At 45.0% G+C, this 21,505-nt stretch overlaps 2 protein-coding genes across 7 annotated transcripts in view; both read left to right on the top strand.

The window, feature by feature from the left end:
• The window catches only part of LOC140723932 (uncharacterized), a 522,919-nt gene that overhangs the window by 421,196 nt on the left and 80,218 nt on the right, over positions 1 to 21,505 (top strand). The gene's annotated exons all lie outside the window — the stretch shown is intronic.
• LOC140723931 (NACHT, LRR and PYD domains-containing protein 3-like) overlaps positions 1 to 21,505 on the top strand; it is a 51,953-nt gene that overhangs the window by 17,347 nt on the left and 13,101 nt on the right. For all 4 annotated transcript variants that reach the window (XR_012098006.1, XM_073038477.1, XM_073038475.1 and 1 more), the window contains exons 3-7: positions 8,597 to 8,693; positions 11,926 to 12,267; positions 12,833 to 12,999; positions 18,741 to 18,912; positions 19,024 to 19,089. Coding sequence is in view for 3 of the 4 variants with exons in the window: in XM_073038477.1 (XP_072894578.1) it covers positions 8,684 to 8,693; positions 11,926 to 12,267; positions 12,833 to 12,999; positions 18,741 to 18,912; positions 19,024 to 19,089 (757 nt within the window). In the remaining variant the exon portion in view is untranslated. The remainder of the gene's footprint in view (positions 1 to 8,596; positions 8,694 to 11,925; positions 12,268 to 12,832; positions 13,000 to 18,740; positions 18,913 to 19,023; positions 19,090 to 21,505) is intronic.

The following is a 21,505-nucleotide window of genomic DNA, read 5'->3' as shown; positions in this document are numbered from 1 at the left end:
TCAGCCTTCGTAGAAAGTAGAGACGCTGCTGGGCTTTCTTTGCCTTGGAGCTGGTGTTGAGGGACCAGGTCAGATTCTCCATCAGGTGAACACCAAGAAATTTGGTGCTCTTTACGATCTCTACCGAGGAGCCGTCGATGTTCAGCGGAGAGTGGTTGCTCCGTGCCCTCCTGAGGTCAACGACCATCTCTTTTGTTTTATTCACATTAAGAGACAGGTTGTTGGCTCTGCACCAGTCCGTTAGCCGCTGCACCTCCTCTCTGTAAGCTGACTTGTCGTTCTTGCTGATGAGACCCACCACTGTCGTGTCATCGGCGAACTTGATGATGTGGTTCGAGCTGTGTGTTGCAGCACAGACATGGGTCAGCAGAGTGAACAGCAGTAGACTGAGCACACAGCCCTGGGGAGCCCCTGTGCTCTGTGTGATGGTGTTGGAGATGCTGCTCCCGATCTGGACTGACTGAGGTCTCCCAGTCAGGAAGTCTAGTATCCAGTTGCAGAGGGAGGTGTTCAGGCCCAGTAGGCTCAGCTTTCCAATCAGTTTCTGAAGGATGATTGTGTTTAATGCTGAACTGAAGTCTATGAACAGCATCCGAACGTATATCTTTTTTGTCCAGGTGGGTTAGGGCCAGGTGGAGTGTGGTGGCAATGGCGTCGTCTGTTGAACGGTTGGGACGGTACGCAAACTACAGGGGACCAGTGAGGGGGGCAGCAGGGACTTGATATGCCTCATGAGGAGCCTCTCGAAACACTTCATGATGATGGATGTAAGTGCAACGGGACGGTAGTCACTTAGGCAGGACACTGATGACTTCTTCGGCTTGGGGACGATGATGGCGGCCTTGAAGCACTTTGGAAATCAGGGAAATGTTGAAGATGTCAGTGAGAACATCTGCTAGCTGGTCTGCACATCCTCTGAGCACCCTACCAGGGATGTTGTCTGGTCCAGCAGCCTTCCGTGGATTGACCCTTCACAGGTTTCCTCTCACGTCGGCCACGGTGAGACACAGCACCACACATTTGTAGGAGGGGTGGACTTCCTCGCCTCCCCGTCATTTTCCGCCTCAAACCGGGCGTAGAAGTTATTTAGCGCAGCCGGGCGGGAGGCATCACCTGCACAGTCAGGTGATGTTGTCTTGTAATTGGTGATGTCCTGGATGCCCTTCCACATGCGCCGCGTGTCGCCGCTATCCTGGAAGTAACTGTGGATTCGCTGGGCTTGTGCACGCTTTGCCCCTCTGATGGCTCGGGACAGTTTGACCCTTGCTGTTGTTAGGGCTGCCTTGTCGCCTGATCTGAAGGCGGAGTCGCGGGACCTCAGCAGCGCACTCACCTCTGCGGTCATCCATGGCTTCTGGTTGGCACGTATAGTGATGGTCTTGGGCAGAGTAACAGCATCAATGCACTTGCTGATGTAGCTGGTCACTGATGCTGTGTACTCCTCTAAGTTGGTAGAGTCTCCATCGGTTGCAGCCTCCCTGAACATGTCAGTGTTCTCAGAGCAGTCTTGAAGAGCAGAGATGGCTCCTGCTGGCCAGGTTTTCACCTGCTTCTGAACTGGTCTGGAGCGCCTGACGAGCGGTCTGTATGCTGGGATTAGCATAACAGAGATGTGGTCTGAGTAACCGAGGTGGGGTCGGGGCTGTGTCCGGTAAGCGTCGGGGATGTTTGTGTAAACCAAGCCCAACACTTTCTCCCCCCTTATTGCAACGTCCACATACTGATAGAATTTGGGATACATTGACTTAAGGTTCGCGTGGTTGAAATCACGGGCGACAATAAACAGACTATCAGGGTGTGCGTTCTGCAGATCGCTGATAACCCCGACCATTTCACAAGTGCCTCCTTAGCATTAGCGCTGGAGGGAAATGTAGACACCGAATATAAGGATGGAGGTGAATTCCCGTGGCAAATAAAATGGTCTGCATCTAACAGCCACAAACTGCACTAACGATGAGCAATGTCTGGAAACCAGCACAGAGTTCTTACACCATTTCGTGTTGATGCCGCCACCGCGAGTCTTACCGGAGAGAGCTGCACCCCTGTCCGCACGAAACAAGGCGAGTCCGTCTGGCTGAATGACTGCATCCGAAATTTCATCAGTGAGCCATATCTCTGTGAAGACACATGTACAGCAACTCTGTATTCCCGCCGAGGATTTAGTATTCAGTATATTATTAGGAGACACGGGTAAAGTGTTGACCTGCGAGTGCAGTGTGGGGGGAGATTTTGAGAGCAAGTCACGATTACTATATGACACAATGGGCTGGAGCGACACAGTGGCTGCCTTTTGTTTGAGGAATCTCGGTTTAAACAACGGAGTGAACAGACCCACCTTGGGCCTGCAGGCTGTCCCAGTGGGTGTTGTGGGGACAGACCCTTGGAGCATGGTTGCTCCCTTGTCTGCATTAGGGAGAAAATGCAACATTTACAAGACTGATATTGACTGAATGAAAACATCTATATTTATCATGTATTCTGTTTATGATACAATCATTGTCCACTTTATGTTCAAGTTTAATAACCCCGGCACATGCCTGATGTCACGTGTGGGATCCCCCTTACCGGGATCTGAAGTCACGTGTGCAATTCCTTACGTCACACTGGTGTTGAGACTGTCGAACTTTACCGGCTAAGGTGACAATTACCTGACCCACCCACCCCACCCCACAGTCAACAGAGGAGTGAAGACATATTTATCACTGGTTACGCCGAATAGCGGAGGCAGAGCAGCTGAGAGGGCGTTACCTCCGCTGCTTTCATCTCCGCCACCCGCATCGAACTCCCCGTCAAGGCGGAATAAACCTCAAGTAAATGTCCTGATTTTTGATTTATTTCCACATCCCTCCGAGGGAAGTTGGGGCGTTTGTGAAGCGACTCCTGCGGCCGGAGTCTGATGTATTGCTGGGAGGTAGGAGGAGACCACTCGGTTCATCTGCTTGATGCCGGCCCCCTGGGGAGGAATCTCGGCGTAAGGGCGAGGCTGAGGGATTTTACTGTGAGGATAAAGATGGTGAGAGAGGGGGTGGACAGAGTTTGAGAGGATGTTTATTCCAGTGGGGGATCAAGGAGCCGGATGGGGGAAGGAGCCCATTCACAGTGGGGAAGGGACATGAGGGGCTCATCTATGGAAACGTCGGAGCCCAGAGTGGTGTCGAGCAGAGATATTCACCACTTTGCGGGTCAAACACTGGCAGACTGTTGAGCTGTTGAGCTGCAAGTGGGACCAATGCCTGTATCCCATCACCTCAATGATATATATCCACCATCTTGTTCAACCTCTGTCCAGCCCGTATCCTACCACCTCAATGATCTATATCAAATGTCTTGTTCAATATCTGTCCAGCCTGTATCACACCAATGATTATACCAACAATCTCTGTTCTGTCGCTGTCTTCATTGTGAAGTATTTTGCCTTACTGAGTCATTTCTGAAATCGGTATTTGTTACCTGGATTATCAGAGGATTTATTCAATACAGCACGTAGGTTAATGACAGCCATTCCGATTTTAGTTTCAGCGTTACCAAATGTCCATTGTGTTTCTCTTTTGTCAGGAAATAGATTGATAGTGGGATGGGGAGGATATTGTGAGCACTGAATGTATCGACTGTATTATCCCTGTGTTGAAATGAGGGCAAAATTAATGAATGTGGGCATTAAAGTTGTGCAGCTTCGTTCAGGCCGTCACAAACGTCTTGTAATCGGTCAATAGTTGCGCAACATTTCAAGTAAAAAGAGCAAACGCTGGAACCGTTCAGCAGATCGGGCTGCATCTTGGACAGTCCCAGTTCTGATACTGAGTCTTCCACAGTTTCTCCTTCCACATATCCAATCTGATGTACCGAGTTTCCAGCACTTTACTTTCAATTTTATATTAAAAGTATTTTATTCCTGTTAGCCGGTAGGACATGAGATGATTGTGTCGGGCAATATCCCATTTTCTTAACTCCAGATTTGCCACCAATTCTTATCCCATTGTGAGAACATTTATATCTGACAGACGGCTGTACGAACCCATGTCCTTCTCTGATGCAGAGGTCACTGACACCCCCTCTCCATTCCCAATCTGTACTCGCAGCCCATGACGGTGATGGCTGTCTAGGTTAGAACCATAGAACAGTACGGCACAGTACAAGCCCTTCATGTTGTGCCGACCCAAATAATCCTTAAAAAAAAGTACTAAACCCAAACTAACCTATAACCCTCTATTTTTCTTTCCTCCATGTGTCTGTCCCAGAGGCTGTTAAATTCCCCGAATGTTTTAGCCTCCACCACCATCCCTGGCAAGTCATTCCAGGCACTCACCACCCTCTGTGTAAAAAAAACTTTACCCTGATGTCCCCCCTAAACTTCCCTTCCATAATTTTGTACTAATGCCCTCTGGGGTTTGCTATTCGTGCCCTGGGAAACAGGTACTGACTATCCACCCTATCTATGCCTCTCATAATCTTGTAGACCTCTATCAAGTCCCCTCTCATTCTTCTAGGCTCCAAAGAGAAAAATCCCAGCTCTGCTAACCTTGCTTCATATGACTTGTCCTCTAATCCAGGCAACATCCTAGTAAATCTACTCTGCACCCTCTCCATAGTTTCCACGTCCTTCCTACAATGAGGTGAACAGAATTGAACACAATACTCTAAGTGCGGCCTCACAAGAGATGTGTAGACTGAGACTTTCTAGGTTCTGGGACTCTGTAACAAACAGTGTTAACAGCAAGATTAGACAGTAATTAATTAATATGAAGAGAAAATTGTTGCTTCCTGACATATCCTGTCAGATCCAATGGACCAGATCCTCCCTAGTTTACCACTTAATTTTCCCCATGTCCGTCCTCCACGTCCAATAACTGCGTCCGATAACGCTCAATATCCCACCCTCCCTCTACTGTGCCGATAGCTCCAAATCCTTCCCAGCATTCAGCCCACATCCGCACATATAGACAGCACCTCTTCACGCAGGTCCACCCTCCCAGCAAGGGGACCCGCATCTAACTGATCCCACAATCCCGGTCAGGCGCAAAACCGGGACTGAAAGACTGGAGAGCCCGGAGCCTCTGGCTGTCCGGCAGAGCTCGAAACCGGACATTTCCCACTGCAACCCAACTTCTATTTACTCAAAGCCGAGATCAGCCCCTTCCTCACCGCCGCTCGTACAGGAGTCCCGCCGGCGACAGCTGGAGTCGGCAACTGCGCCTGCGCCTTGCAGGAGGTTCACTGCGGCACCATCCATGGCCGGAGGTCACTAGGTCAGAGCGTTTGGCTGTCCGGTTCTTTCACTGTGACACACCGAACTCCACATCAACTCCATCCAAACCACCCAGGGCGAACTTTAATGACCAACAAACCATAATTGCTCTCAGTGATCAGCGATCTGAATGATTCAGTCGCTTTTAGAGGAAGGGATACCTAAGGTCGACATTGTGAAAGTGTTTAGTTTTCCAGGAGATAAGACTGTGTACAGGAGGTGTTCTGTTACCTGATGCAATATGTGTTTTCCTTGCTGGCAATTCCAGCTAACATCAATAAAACTGCTGTTTATGAAAATCCTAAACAGCACGACTCTGCACTGGATGCAGCCACTCCATCCCAAAGCAGATCACCCTGGACAGTCCTCCCCTCTGATGACGCATTGACCATAATGCGCATGCTCGCATTCCCGGATGGGCGGTGTTTTCCTTTCCATTCTTTGTTGAATAGGTTTCGGGGTCGGAAAAAGTCCCCCGGGCGGGGAGCCGGGGGATGGATCACTGACTGCGGGGTGAAGACATAACTTTCTCATCGTGAGTATTGAGACCAGTCCCGAGTGAGGAGATCTGATGCTGGGCAGTGAGACCCGTTATCTCAATCGAACTGGCGGCCTTCGCCCCGCTTCCTGGACTGAACCTGCCGGGGTCAGTCCGGGTTGTGGGACCTGCACCCCAAACCTCCTTGGATGAGCTAACGCTCAGCCCCTGTTATTCTGCTCCTCGGGAGGGGTGAGGATGAGGCTGTGATGCTGGGACCACACACGTCTTTCGCACGTTTGGACAAGGCAATGAGATCTACATCTGTAACGACCTTCCGTTGCAGGTGGGGAATATGTTTCTCCTGACTCCATTCCACTCTTCCAACCTGCCGAAATGCAGCCAAAGTTTCTGGGTATATTACCCATTTGTGTGAGAATTTAGTCTTTTCTATTTTTCTGAGCTACTCAAAAATGTGTACACTTCAATTAAACCTCCCTCCCGAATTTCCAGTCTATCTGATATTTCCACATAATTAAAATAAGGATCCGGTTTATTGTCACGGGAGACACTCCACCAGTCACAGGACCCTGTGTCCCCCTCTCATTTTACCGCAGATCTGCAGCATCTGCAGGTTTCATTTCAGCCCCGCCACCCCCTGCACTGATGGTGCAACAGTCATTGCGCGTGCTCACTGTTCCTGGATGGGCGGCAGTTTCCTTTCCTTTCTGTGTTGGGATTGTCTGGCGGGGTCGGGATTGGGAGAGGACCCTCGCCCCTGGAGCAGTGAACTGGGGGAGCATCACCAGCACAGGCTGAATTAAATGCAGCATGACGCAGGGTAAAAGGAGCCAATACAACTTCAATTTCATTATTATAGAATGTTGCCGCATTACTCTTGCTCATAATTAAACTCACAGTACATGATGTAAAGCTTTGTTATTTGCTTTTTCGGTTATCCTTGGTGAGCCACTGTTCAGTAACAGCACAAGAAGGAGAGCTGCCTGTTTTTTTCTTTAAGTCTCTGATCACTGCCCCTCAGTGAAGAGACAAGTGACCTCAGCAGGAGATGTAACAGATTGACAGTGAGGTGCGGAGGTATTGGGGATGGATGTTGTGAACATTGATGTATCGGAATGAAGAGAAAACTAGTGAATATGGGCATTGCATTTCAGCAAAATCTGTTCAGGACATCACAAGCATTGTGAAATCAGTTGATGTTTGTGAATTGTTTAAAATACAAAAAGAGAAATTACTGAAATTCTGGGAGATCTCCAGCCTCGCAGATAACCACATCTGCACCAGGTGCACCAAGCAGCAACTCCGCAGAGAATGAGTTAAGGAACTGGAGCTGCAGCTCGATGTCATTTGCCTCATACGGGAAGCTGAGTAAGTTCAAAGTAAAAAATATCAGAGTACCTTTAAAAGCACCATCCCCGCAAAACTATTCAGCAAACTCCAAGACCTGACCTCAATACATACTTGTGTAATTGGATCCTGGATTTCCTCACTTGTAGACCTCACTCAGTTCAGTTTGCAAAAACATCTCCTTCACGATCTCCATCAGCACAGGAGAACCACGGGGATGTGTACTTAACCCCCTGCTCTACTCGCTTTGCATCTGTGACTGTGTGGCTAAGTACAGCTCTACCACCATATATGTTTGCTGATGATACCTCTGTTGTGGACTCTATCAAAATGGGAGGTGAATCAGCATACAGGAGGGAGACTGAAAACTTGGCTGAGTGGAGTAATAACAACAACCTCTCACTCAATATCAATAGGACCAAGAAACTGATTGTAGAATTCCGGAGAGGGAAGCCCGCGGTCCTTGAGCCAGTACTCATTGGAGAATCAGAGTTGGAGGGGGTCAGTAACTTTAAATTCTTGGGTGTCACTCTCAGAGTTCCTGTCCTGGACCTTTCATATAAATATAATTGCGAACACAGTACGACAGTGCCTCTCCTTCCTCAGGAGTCTGTGGAGATTCGGTATGTCATCAGAAACGTTGGCAAACCTCTGCAGATGTGTGGTGGAAAGTCTGCTGATTGGCTGCATTATGGACTGGTCGGGGAACACCAATGCGTTTGAGAAGAAAATCCTTCAAAATATACTGGATTTGGTCCAGTATGTCACGGGTAAAGGTCTCCCAAATATTGAGTTTATCTACATGAAATGTTGCCGTAGAAAAGCAGCATCCATCATCAAAGATCCTCACCGCCCAGGCAATGCACTTCCCTCGCTGCTGCCATCAGGTAGAAGGTACAGGAGCCTCAGGACACGCAACACCAGGTTCCAGAACAGTTACTATCCTACAAACATTTGTATGTGAATGTACAAGGCTTGACCAGTAAGTTCGCAGATGGCACAAAATTAGTGGATGGTGTTCACGGTGAAGATTATCGTAGCTTATTGGGGATCTAAATGGGCAGAGGAGTGGTAAATAGATTCCAAAACCAACACCAGCAGCAACGGTTTCATGTAGAGGTCGGTGATTATGTGGAGGGAATTGCCAGAGGAAGTGGATGAGGCAGGCTCAACTCTATAATTCCAGAAGCAGTTGGGATGTGTAGATGGAGTGAAGAGGCCAGGTGGGAAATGGGCCCATCACTGGAAATTGGGACCATCTCGGTGAGCACTGTGGTCAGCATTGTCTCATTGGGCTGAAAGGTCTCTATCTGTGCTCTGTTGCTCTGTAACTCTATCAGTAGATGCACTGAATAGACACAGACATGGTGTGGGATTTTATGTTAACAGGGAATGTTTTGTCCCTAAGCCAACGGATGCTCTGATACATTGGATGGCGATACTGTTATTTGCAAATACTGTAATCGTACCCTCTCTCTGACTCAGTCTGCTTGTGTGTAATTCAGGTTATCACCAGCAGGTGGAGCTTTCCTGCTCCAGGACCAAAGTGTAAACAAGACGTCGGCAATCAACCATCGTCAGTCAGATACAGAATGGACAAAGGTATGATCATTGGGATCTTTCTAACTAAATTTCTGTCCTGTTAGCACACACTAGTACAAATGAACAAACTTACACAGATGCTAACTGGGCACAGAAAACTTTCATCAAGCAGTATCATTGATCCCACTGGTAAAGCGGCCTTGATGTAATTGATCAATCTAACAGTTCCAGCTCAGGGACCTGACACCGATAATGGTCGAATCACTCCACTCACCTGAGTGAGTTTCAAAGCTTCACCTGAGTGAAAGGAGCAGGTACTCCTGGATCAGGTGGCTGTGAGTGAAATACAGGAATGCAATTGCGGGCTTGTGGTCTATGTAAAAGTCCTGGGTCAGTTTCTGTTTCACCTCGAGACAGGCCCTGATGTGTAAGATATCTCCAACTTTCATTTATAAAATTCAGAACCAGATGGTAGGAGCATTTCCAGGAATTCAGAGATTGTGTGATAAACGAGCATTTCAGGTTTTGGAACGGCAGCTATCAACTCCCTCCTGGTTTTCTTGGCTGCTGTGGAAAGGAGATGAGGGGAGTTTCTGAAATCTGTTTTCTGTAGCCGAGCCGAGAACATTGGCAGCATTGGTAATGGCTGAGGATCAGATGACATCTCATTCTGGATAAATATGCGGTTTGCTTCAGTATTTTAATACCCGCATCCATGTCTGCGCTGTGTACAAATGGTGAATGTGAGTTCTCAATATTTCCCTATTAAGATGATCTGCTACCTGGATTTAAAATTCCCAGGATCTCTGATGGAAAACCCGGTATAGCCAATGACCAAATGTCTCAGTCCCCAATGGGCATCAATCTGCTCAACTCTGATTCCGGGGGGAATAAAACAGATATAACAGCCTGGACACAGGTCCGTCGGCCCAGCTAATTCATGCTGATCCAAATGTCTTTTGTGCTTGCTCCGTTTTCCCAAAGCTTTTCCCAAATTTCCCTTAAAGACTTCTATCCTTTTCTCTGCCCACATCCTCTCAACTTTAAAATTATTTGTGTTTACTGCCCCCTCTGGCTGCATGTAATTGATACCGATCACCGGCCACGTGAATGAATGCCCCGTCGGTCCATATTAAATTTCTGCCCTCGAGTCTTAGACTCCTCTACCCCGGGAATAAGTCTATGACCATCTACCCTATCTACGCCCCTGATTATTTTTAAGTATATGTGTAAGGTCACACTTCAAGCTCCAATTATCCAGGGCAAACGGTCCCAGACGAACCATATAACTGAAAACCCAACATCCTAGTCCAGTGACATATTTGTCATTCTCCACTAAACTCTTTCCAGCTTAATCAAGTCCATTCTATAGAACCAGAGCTCCTGAGCAGATAGTGGAGCGGGGGTGAAAATAAATAATGTTAAAAGTTCATGCAAAATCAGAATGACTCTTTGGTGGTGGTAATAATCTTCTGAGGTGTGTCTATTTCAATGCAAGGAGTATTGTGGCGAACGCTGACGAGCTGAGGGCCTGGATTGACACGTGGAATTACGACATTATAGCCATTAGTGAAACTTGGCTACAGGAGGGGCAGGACTGGCAGCTTAATGTTCCAGAGTTCCAATATTTCAAACGTGGTAGGGGCAGAGGAATGAAGGGTGGGGAAGTAGCATTGCTAGTCAGGGAAAATGTTACAGCAGTGCTCAGGCAGGACAGATTAGGGGGCTTGTCTACCGAGGCCATATGGGTGGAGCTGAGAAACAGGAAAGGTATGACCACATTAATGGGGTTGTATTATAGACCACCCAATATTCAGCGAGAATTGGAGGAGCAAATCTGCGCAGAGATAACAGACAACTGCAGGAGACAGAAAGTTGTGATGGTAGGGGATTTTAATTTTCCACACATTGATTAGGACTCCCTTGCTGTTAAAGGTCTAGATGGGTTAGAGTTTGTAAAATGTGTTCAGGAAAATTTTCTAAATCAATATATAGATGTACCAACCAGGGAGGATGCAATATTAGATCTCCTATTATGAAATGAGTTAGGGCAGGTGAAGGATGTGTGTGTAGGGGAACACTTTGGTTCCAGTGATCATAATACCATTAGTTTCAACTTGATGATGAATAAAGATAGATCTGGTCCTCGGGTTGAGGCTCTAAACTGGAAAAAGGCCAAATTTGAAGAAATGAAAAAGGATCTAAAAAACGTGGATTGGGACAGGTTTTTCTCTGCAAGGATGTGATTGGTAAGTGGGAGGCCTTCAAAGGAGACATTTTGACAGTGCAGAGTTCGTATGTTCCTGTCAGGATTAAAGGCAAAGTGATTAAGAATAAGGAACCTTGGTTCTCAAGGGATATTGGAACTCTGAAAAAGAAGAACAGAGAGATGTATGACAGGTATAGGCAACAAGGAGCAAATAAGGTGCTTGAGGAGTATAAAAAGTGTACAAAAATACTTAAGAAAGAAATCAGGAGGGCTAAAGGAAGACAAGATGTTGCTTTGGCAGTCAAGGTGAAGGATAATCCAAAGAGCGTCTACAAGTATATTAAGAGCAAAAGCATAGTAAGGGATAAAACTGGTCTTCTTGTAGATCAGGGTGGTCGGCAATGCATGTGCCCAAAAGAAATGGGGGAGATCTTAAACATGTTTTTTGCATCTCTATTTACTAAGGAAACTGGCATGGAGTGAACGGAATTAAGGCAAACAAGTAGTGAGGTCATGGAACCTATACAGATTGAAGAGGATGAGGTGCTTGTTATCTTGAGGCAAATCAGAGAAGATAAATCCCCAGGACCTGATAGGGTATTCCATCGGAACTTGAACGAGACGAGTGTTGAAATTGCAGAGGCCCTGGCAGATAAATTTAAAATGTCGGTATCTACGGGTGAGGTGCTGGAGGATTGAAGGATAGCTCATATTGTTCCATTTTTTAAAAAAGGATCTAAAAGTAATCCGAGAAATTACAAGCCGGTAAATTTAACGTCATATATTTATTTAATTTCCCAGTATCACCCAACACCGTTGCATTCAGATCCCGTGGTCATCATTCAACTGCTGTGAATTAAGTGATTTGCATTACTGTGTCTATCCTATTATTTTACTGGGAGTGAATGTGTCCAGTCACCGGCTTATCAGGATGGTCACCAAGCAGGATGTACGGTTCACATTCACCAGCACAGTCCCACTCCAAATCTGGTCAGCCAGAGTCACGGCTCCATTGCAGTCTGAATCAGTTTTGCTCAGATCTAAATCATACTCCAATAACCTGCAATTCATCATTTGTTTCAGGTAGGAAATCGAAACAATTACGGAACGTACTGAAGAGGTTTTTACCAGGTGGATCATCGGGGAAAGATGATCGGGACAAGGGAAGCAAGGTACCGAAGCAGGGTCAGATTGAGAGCAATGTCTCAGAATGCAGTACGGCCGCAGCGGAAGTGGAGAAAATTCAGCCCAGAGACACCGATCAGGAACCTGGAACCGGCACAAGTGAAGCGACTGTCTGTCAGCCCAGAGACAGTGACATCAGAGACACCGATCAGGACCCTGGAACCGGCACAAGTGAGGCGACTGCCTGTCAGCTCGGAAGCTCATTGAGCACGGAATTTTCAAGTCCCCAACAAGCAGCGGGTGTGTGAAATATGAGGGTGATGTGTTTGCAGAATGTGGCAGGGAGGAGGGTAAAAGCGATTCCTTGTTGGAGGGTTGGTCAGATGAGAGGGGGAATGTGTGGGTGTAGTACATGTAGTGTAGTGGGGCACCCGTTACCCCACGACAGGAAATGTACTACCTGCTCTGAGGATTTCCAGGATGTGTATTGGAGGAAAGGCAGTTGTCCAGATAAGAGAGTGTTTCCGGGTTGTGAATGAAGGGAAATGTATTTGCCAGGATGGAGAGAGCATCTCTGGGAAGCGCATATTACCGACAGTCCCAGCATTTATTGCCCATCCAAAATTGAAATAGGTGAGTGGGTCGGTTGAGGGATGGACTGGTGTGCATCAAATCTGGTCTTTCTATGAACGTAATGCCTAGAACATTGTTGGTTCGGTTTTAAGGCCAGTTGGAGATTGGGAATAAATCGGTTTTAGTGTCTGTAGGCAGGTTCAAGTCATGTTTTTTTTGTTGAGTTTGGTGAGAGCGGTGGAAACGAAGAATATTTCAGTTCAAGCCTACATTTTCCTTTTTATATTCACAGAGCCAGAGTTTACAATCTCTGACCTCCTGGCAGAGGTGGGCGAATATCAACTGTACCAACTGACAAAATTCTATAGAGACAGACTCAAACAAGCAATTGAAGAAAAGGTTGAAAGACTCGGTTGGATGTTGACAAAGGAGGGACATTTCAGTAGTGAAGAAAATGAGGTGAGTGTGGTTTGTGTATTGTCACTGAACTGCTGGGAATAGTGACCAAAATTAATCTCCTTCACGTTCTTGGCGTGAATGGAGACTGGGAATTCACCTGGGGATGGAGACTTTGATTTTTGACTTGTCTCCAGCAGATCTGGTTTCAGCTGTTAATATGGGGAGCACTGGGAGCAAAAGGGTCAGCCTCAGCTTTTTTTTTCCTCTCTCACCTGCTGTATTTATCAGTGTGATATAAGAGCAGTGACTGCATATCTGGACTTCGAACAGGCATTCAGTCTGAATCTAATTTCAAATCTTGTTTGGACCATCGGGCAGATTCACCTCATCTCACTAATCCAGGACGAATATTAAACTGTCAGATTGTAAACTGAGACAACCGACTTTACCGCCGTACTTGACAGAGGAAAACCTGCTAACCATATCTGGTCTTGGCTCCGTGAGTTCCCAAAGAATGTGTGGCTGATTTGTCATAGTCATAGGAAAGTACAGCACAGAATCAGGCCTGTTGGCCCATCTATTCAATGCTGGACTACTTAACTATGTATTCCCATTGACCTTCACCAGGCCATAGTGCACTATACCCTTATCATTCATGGATCTATCCAGACTTCTTTTAACCGCTTGTACTACTTGCGCTGCTAGCTAGTTTCACACTCTTAGCACCCTCTGAGTCAACAAGTTTCACCTTTGTACCCCCTGAACTTTTCACCTTTCACCCTTTGCTGATAACCTCTTGTTGTAATACCTCTTTACCTCAGTACAAAATATTGCTGCATTTATCCTGTCTATACCCCATGTGATTGTGTGAACTTCTCTCAAATCTCCCCTCAATCTTCCACTTTCCAATGAATAAAGTCCTAAGCCGGTCACTCTTTTCTTCGAACTTAGGTCTTCTCTTCCCGACATCATCCTTGTTTTTATTTCTGTGTACTCTTTCTAACTTACTTCCATCTGTGCTGTAGGTAGGTGAGCAGAACTGCAGATAATATCCAAATTAGTCCTCATCAACGTCTTATGCAACATCATATCCCATCTATTGTACACGATATTTTCATTGATGAAGGTTAATGCGATAAGAAACTTTCTTTCAGATCCACAACTTGAGCACATTTGCCATCACTTTCAATGACTTATGGACCTGTATTCCCAGATCATTCTGTTCTACCGCACTTTACAGTGCCCTACCGGTCACTGTGTAAGATCTACCCTGCTTGGCCTTTCCAAAGTGCAATTTGTCTGCATTATATTGCATCTGCCCCTTTTAACCCCATTCTCCATTTGGTCTAGATCTCACTGCAAGCTCTTGTAGTCTTCCTCTTTGTCCACTGCACCTTCCCAATGTTGGTGTCATCCGCAAATTTGCTGATACTGTTAACCATAATTTCATCCAGATCATTGATATAGATGACAAACAACAACAGACACAGCGCCGATCCCCGTGACACTACACGAGTTACAGGCGCCAATCAGAAATGCAACAGTCTATAGTCACGATCTGGATTCCTCCAAAAAGCCAGTGTCTAATCCAGTTTACTACCTCATCTCAGATGCTGAGCAACTGTAACTGCTCAGACCTGGTAGCAGTGAAACTGAGGGATTATTTTACAGTGCAGTGGACCATCAGGGAATTATGCTGATTTATTGCATAATTGTTGACCATTATTCGAGTTATGGAAAACCTTTCCAATTTCCTACTGCTAACTGTTCTGGGAGATCAATCATTCAAGGCCGGGACATCATTCCTCTTATCTCTCAGAGCAATGTCCTAAGCCCATCCATGTTCAGTTGCATCCTCGATTACCTTAATTCCATCATCGGTGAATGTTCTGGTCAGACCACTTGTCTGAGTGCTACCGGTACCATGTAACCCAGTACTACCTGTCGCATGGTCGGATGGTCAGTGACTAAACCAGCTCCCCCACCAGGCTGGCCTGGTGAGGAGGGTGGCTAGACACCCTGCAGGACGAAAAACAAGACCTGTGTAAGGGCGGATGACCCATCTGTTAGGGTCAACGTCATCTCGCAAACAAGTACGGAAAGGGCATCCCTCGCATCGAAGCTTGGTCTGGCCAGTCACTGCAACAGAACTTCCCCCAGCCGTCTTGGACCCAACCAGGCTGCTGGATCCGGGAGGGGATGTCGAGAGGGTGGATCTGGACCGGTACAACGCCCTACTCACCTAAAATCCACTCACGCACACGGTTCCTTTCTGAGGAGTGGGGTACCACCCCACTAACTGACTGAAAGGAACCATCATCATCCTATGGGATGGATAGCCAGAGATAGAGAGAGAGAAAGATGTTGCTTGAAGACGGTTCAATGTTTAATTCATAATTCCTCAGTAAATGAGGAAGCCCATGCCTGCATTCAGGAAGTGATCACCATTTTGCAGCACGAGTGCCAGGCAGTAGCGATCTCCATCAAAAGACGGCCGCACTGACATTCCTTAACTTTCTGTTGTCTTTACACATCATAAGACCATAAGGTATCGGAACACAAGTAGGCCCATCTTCCTACTCCGCCATTACGTCATGGGTGATTTACTATCCTTCTCAACTCTATTCTCCTGCCTTCTCCCAGTGAACTTTGCTGACCAGACTAATCAAGAAGGTACCAAACTCTGTTTTAAATATACCCAATGACCTGGTCTCCGCAGCTGTCAGTGCCAATGGATTCGACAGATTCACTACTCCTCGGCTAAAGAATCTCCTCATCTCTGTTCTAAATGGACGTCACTCTATTTTGAGACTGTTCCGTCTGGTTCTAGACTCCCCCACTTTGAAACATCATCTCCACATCCCCTCAATGCCTTTCGATATTCCACAGATTACAAATAGATTCCCCTCATCCTTCCACACTCCAGCCAGTACAGGCGCATCCAGGAATCATTCTCATCAAAATCAGGTTTAATATTACTGGTTCTGTCAGTTTGGATTCCTCTCTGGACTTTCCACAATGCATCGCGTATTTTCACTGATCAGGGGACTAAAACCGTTCACAATATACAAGTGAGGTCTGGCCAGTGCTTGTTCTTATATTCTAATCCTCTCGAAATGAACGCTAGCATTTGTTTTTGCCTTTCCTAACACCAACTCAACCTGCAAGGAAACCTGCACCAGGTCTCCTGAGACTCTTTAGAACTCTCAAAAATATTCTATGTCTTCATTATTTCTGCCAAAGTGTATGGCCATGTACCTCCCTATACTACATTCCAATTGTCACTGATTTGTCAATTTTTTCATCATTCATGTCCTGCTGCAAAATCCCTGCTTCCTCAACGCTTCCTGTCTTTCCCCATATCTTCGTAACGTGCGCAATCTTGTCCATAAAGCCTTCAAATCATTGACATAACGGAAAAAGGAATTCTCCCAAAACCAACCACTGCAGAACACCACTGGTCACCAACATCCAACAAGAAAAAGCCCCATTTGTTCCATTCTGTGCTTCCTGACAGTCAGTCAAAATCTGTCTGGAGAAAATCATGGATCCTCTATCAATGCTAGTGTCTCTCTTGTCATACTGCCGTTCCCTGTCTTGTTAAACGGCGTCATGTGTGGTACCTGGTTAAAGGTCCTCGGGAAGTCCAAGTGAACAACTTGCACTGACTTTTCGTTGTCGACCCAGCATGCTGTTCTCTCAAAAAATTCCAACAGTTCTGTCAGACAAGATTCCCTTCCATGGATGTTGGCCTTTTTCTTATCATGTGCGTCCAAATACCCCGAAACATTATCCTCAATTATCGACTGCTGACGTCTTCCCAAACGCTGATCAGACTAAATGGCCTATAGTTTAAAATGATCGGTCCTCCGGAACCATTCCAGAATCTCGTGATTCTTGAGTGATCATCACTAATGTCTCCACAATCTCTTCAGCCTCCTATTTCAGAAGCAATCGAGTGCAGTTGATCAGGTCTTGTAGCTTTAGTTTTTGGTTTGTTGGGTGGTAGAGTTGGTCTCCTGACTTGGTGTGTCTGGGTAGTCTTGTTTTGTCTGGTGTATTTGGAGCTCCTTTCCGGGGAACGCGCTAAGACAGTAGCCCGACATTAATACGCAGCAGCCTCTCTGGACTATGGATTTGGGGATTACAAAACGTTATGTAAATTTTCTGGTGTAGTCTGTTTTGTCATATGCTTTTGTGATATCATTCTGGGGGAACGTTGTCTCATTTTTTAACTGCATTGCTTCTGTGGTTTCTAAATGGCAATAAACAGAAACTGAACTGAACTTAACTGACTCATCTATCTTCAGAACTTTCAGCTTCCCGAGTGCCTTCTCCTTAATAATGGCAAGTACACTCACTTCTGCCACTTGACATTCTCAAATATCTGGCACGTTCTAGTGTATTTTTTACAGTGAAGACTGACGCAAAATACTTACTAATACCTTTTGGCATTTCTTTGTCCCCTGACAGTACCTCTTCACTGTCATTTTCCAGTGGCACAAAATCCACTTTCCTCTCCTTCACTCTTCATATATCAGACGGACCTCTTGGTGAGCTATTTTACGTTATTCGCTAGCCTACCTTCATTTTACATATTTTCTCTACTTACGGCTTTTTAATTGCCTTCTGTTGGTTTGTGAAAGCATCCCAGTCCTCCAGCTTTCTACTATACTTTGTAATATTATGTCCCCTCTCCTTTGCTTTCGTGCTGCTTTGACTATCTTGTCAGCCATGGTTGATCATCCTCCCTTTAGAATAAGTCTTCATCTTTGTGATCACTTGTCCTGAGCCTTCTTAATTGCTCCGAGAAACTTCAGCCATTCCCGCTCTGCCATTGTCCCTGTTAGTCATGTTCGAATATATTTTTGCCCAGGTCTTCTCCTATGCCTCTGTAATTCCTTTATCCAACTGTCGCACTGATCCATCTGACTTTACCTTCTCCCTCTCAAACTGCAGTGTGAGTTTTGCTATTTTATGACCACTGCCTCTTAAGGGATTATTTACCTGAAGCTCCCCAATCAAATCTGGCTCAATACACAACACCAAATGCAAATCCGTCTGTCCTATCGTGGGATCAACCATAGGCTTCTCTAAAAAGCCATCTCATAGGCATTCTATAAATTTCCTCACTCAGGATTCAACACTGACCAGATTCTCCAAAGCTACCTGCATATTGAAATTCCCCATGACTATTTTCACATTCCCCTTTTTGCATACCTCTTCCCTCTCCTGTTGTAATTTGTAGCTCACATCCTGGCTACTGTTAACAGGCCTGTATCATCAGGGTCATTTTACCTATGCAGTTTCTTAACTTCTACATCGTCCAATCCGTTATCACCTCTTTCTCAGGACTTTTCATTTTTAATGCCAGCAGCTTCGACCCAACACTTTCACCTACCTGCGTATCCTTTCGATTCAATATTTATCTTTTGATTTAAGCACCCAACTATAAACTTTTGTCAGCCGCGATCCATTTGTTTTTGCTCTCTCTCTCTCCCCTCTCTTCAGTTCTTGTTGTCACATCTAGTTGATGTAATACTGCACATTGACAGATCAAGGAAATTAATCACATTGCATCTACTGCAGGGTGTCAGTAAAACCTTATTCTTACACAATATTGATATAGAATATCCTTCAGTTACTGTTTCTCTGTTAATGACTGAACCCAGGGCGGATGAGGCAGCAGCCCAGTGACTGCATCTGTTCTGAAGCTACCGGGGCCAAGAACAGACATTTTCCTCAACATTTTCCATTTCTGTCTGTCTGCTCCACAATAAATTCATTGTTTCCTTTTGTAGAAAGTCACTGAACTGACAACGAAGGGAAACCGGACAGAGAGTTCCAGACTCTTCCTCAGTTTGGTGATGGGCAAAGGCTCCCGGGCCCGGAGGGCGATGTGGGAATCCTTTGTGACATGGAGGACTGAGTTACCGAAGTTGGACAGAATACTGAGGGAAATCAAGGAACTCGGTATGTTAAAACCACACACTGAACACAAAGCACATTGAGATAAATATTTTAGTTATTTTAATTATTTTAGCTCTGTTTCCATGGATGTTTTTTTTTTAAATATTTAAACAGGTCCTGATCCACAGGAATACATGAACATCACCCAAGGTTTATCTGAATTACCCACTCAGCTGATAGGTGAGTGATCAAATGCACAGTTCAAACCACATCTCAAATGTTAGTCTCTGACTTGGCAAAGCTTGGGAATCAAAATTCGCCATTAAACATTCGCTGATCTCTGGATTCAAGTAACAATTCAAAGAATCTCTCTTTGCAGCCTGAATATTCTACAATATATTTTTTTCTATTAATACAGCTGTTGGTTCTGCTGAATCCATGTAGACCACATCTACTACCATACCTTCATCAATTGCTTTTTGTTACCTCTTCAAAAAACTCAATTAGCCTCGTGAGGCAGAACCTTCCCTTCACAAAGCCATGTTGACACAGACAGTAAATTCCAGGCACCCACAACTCTGTTAAAAAACTACCCACAATTGCTGTAAATTTACCCCATCTCACCTTAACCAAATGCCCTCTGGTATTAGACACCAGTCATATGTAAAAATAAACAAACAAAATACAGGCTGTCGACCCAAACTCTTATCTCTCAAACTTGCACAACTCAGTCAGATCTGTATTCTACCGCCAGAGTAAACAAAGCAAGTTTATCAAACCTCTACTTGTAACACATGTCACCGAATCCAGGCAACACCCTGATGAACCTGTTCTGCACCCTAACCAATCCTTCCAAGAGCTCGACAATCAGAAGTGAACACAATACTCCAGATGCTCCCTGAAACCATAAGATCCAGGAGCAGAATTAAGCCATTCGGCTCAGTGAATTTGCTCTTCAATTCCTCTCTACCCCATTATCTCAGTAAACGTTGACACTTTTCCTAATCAGGAACATATCGACCTGCATTTTAAATATACTCAATGAGGTGTCTTCTTCAGACGTCTATGGCAATAATTTCACCGATTCACCACCCGCCAGCCAATAAATTTCTCCCCGTTTGGGTCCCCGGCAGCCAGGACAATTCCCCACAGTTCTCAAGCATGTTAATTTTCTGTATGAACCTCCCATGTGGGATCTTGTCAAAGACTCTGCCAGTATACAAGTAGACAATTTCCATGTGTAACATCATCCAACACCTTTGTCACCTCCTGGAGGAACTCAATCAAGCTGGCAAGACGCAAACCCGACCCAAAGCCTTGCTACTGAACCCCAAACCACCTCATACATCCTCTCTGTCATACTCCCATGGGGCAGAACATATAAAAGGCTGAAGGTATGTACCACCAGTCTAAACGACAGCTTTATTCTGCATTTATAAGACCACTAAATGGTCACCTACTATGTTATTATTAGCTCCTAATAATAATAAGGCAATTTTATATCTAAAATTATAGCATCGTACATCCCGTAACTAATAACAACTCAGATAACAACTTAGATAACCACAATATACTCACAGGACAGCAGACAGAATACCGTTCGGGTTTGAACAACAGATAAAAGATTATGTAATTCTATTTCAAACCCTGTAGAAAGCAGAAATCTTTCAGTGTTATATTGTCTATCAATACAAAACACATCTGATTCTGTTCCACGTGTGTTTAAAAGGTTCCAAATATATATAAAATTCATACAATACTTGTGAAATTTCTGCAACATCTGATGAAGCATTCGCGTAAAATAAACGTCCTATTAACAACCACAGAGGAACGACCACTATCAAAATAAATGGAGGGATTTTCCAGAGAGACTCACTGAGCACACTATGGTTTTGTCTAGCTTTAAGCCCACTCATAATTTACTGAAATAGACAAAATCAGGTATCTAATCAGAAGAAAATACGAATTATACCTTGACACAGTTATACATTGATGATTTTAAATTATTTGCTCTTGCATCAGTAAAGCTGAAACAAATAATTCAAATAATGGAACTAATTTCCAAATATATAAGCATGAACTTTAGACTAGGAAAGTACAGAACATGATTAAACATAAAGAAAGGTGCAATAGAACCGGTAGAATATCAAACAGAGCATCAGGATACAATGCAACAGAATATGAAACGTATATTTAGGATATCAATAAGCAAAGAAAATAGATAATCGTGTGATAAAGGAAAACCTGCCAACAAAATTTACTTCAAAGCTGAAAATCTGAATTTACTGCAAGGCTGAACAAACTTTGAATTTACATCGAGGATCAAGAAAATCTGCCAAACAGAGCTGAACAGTAAAAATATAACGAAGGTAGTAAACATTCACTGTGCCCATATTGACGTATTGGTTTGGTATAATATCCTGGTCTGAAACGGATCCGGAAATATGCAAAGAAAAATAAGAACTTAAATAGCAATTTCTGGAAAACACCATGTGCACTGGAAAGCGCGTAGACTGATATGAACGAGGACAGTATGAGGATGATGAATAACAGATCTAGAAAAATGAGACAACAGCCAGATAAAAATTTTCAGGGTCAGGGTTAATATCATGGATACATTTCGTGAAAATTGTTTTTCTGCGCCAGCAGCACAATT

This window comes from Hemitrygon akajei, unplaced genomic scaffold, assembly GCF_048418815.1.
Source record: "Hemitrygon akajei unplaced genomic scaffold, sHemAka1.3 Scf000148, whole genome shotgun sequence".
NCBI classification, from domain to species: domain Eukaryota; kingdom Metazoa; phylum Chordata; class Chondrichthyes; order Myliobatiformes; family Dasyatidae; genus Hemitrygon; species Hemitrygon akajei.
Note: the sequence above shows the minus strand (reverse complement) of the source record. Positions and strands in the feature narration are given on the sequence as shown.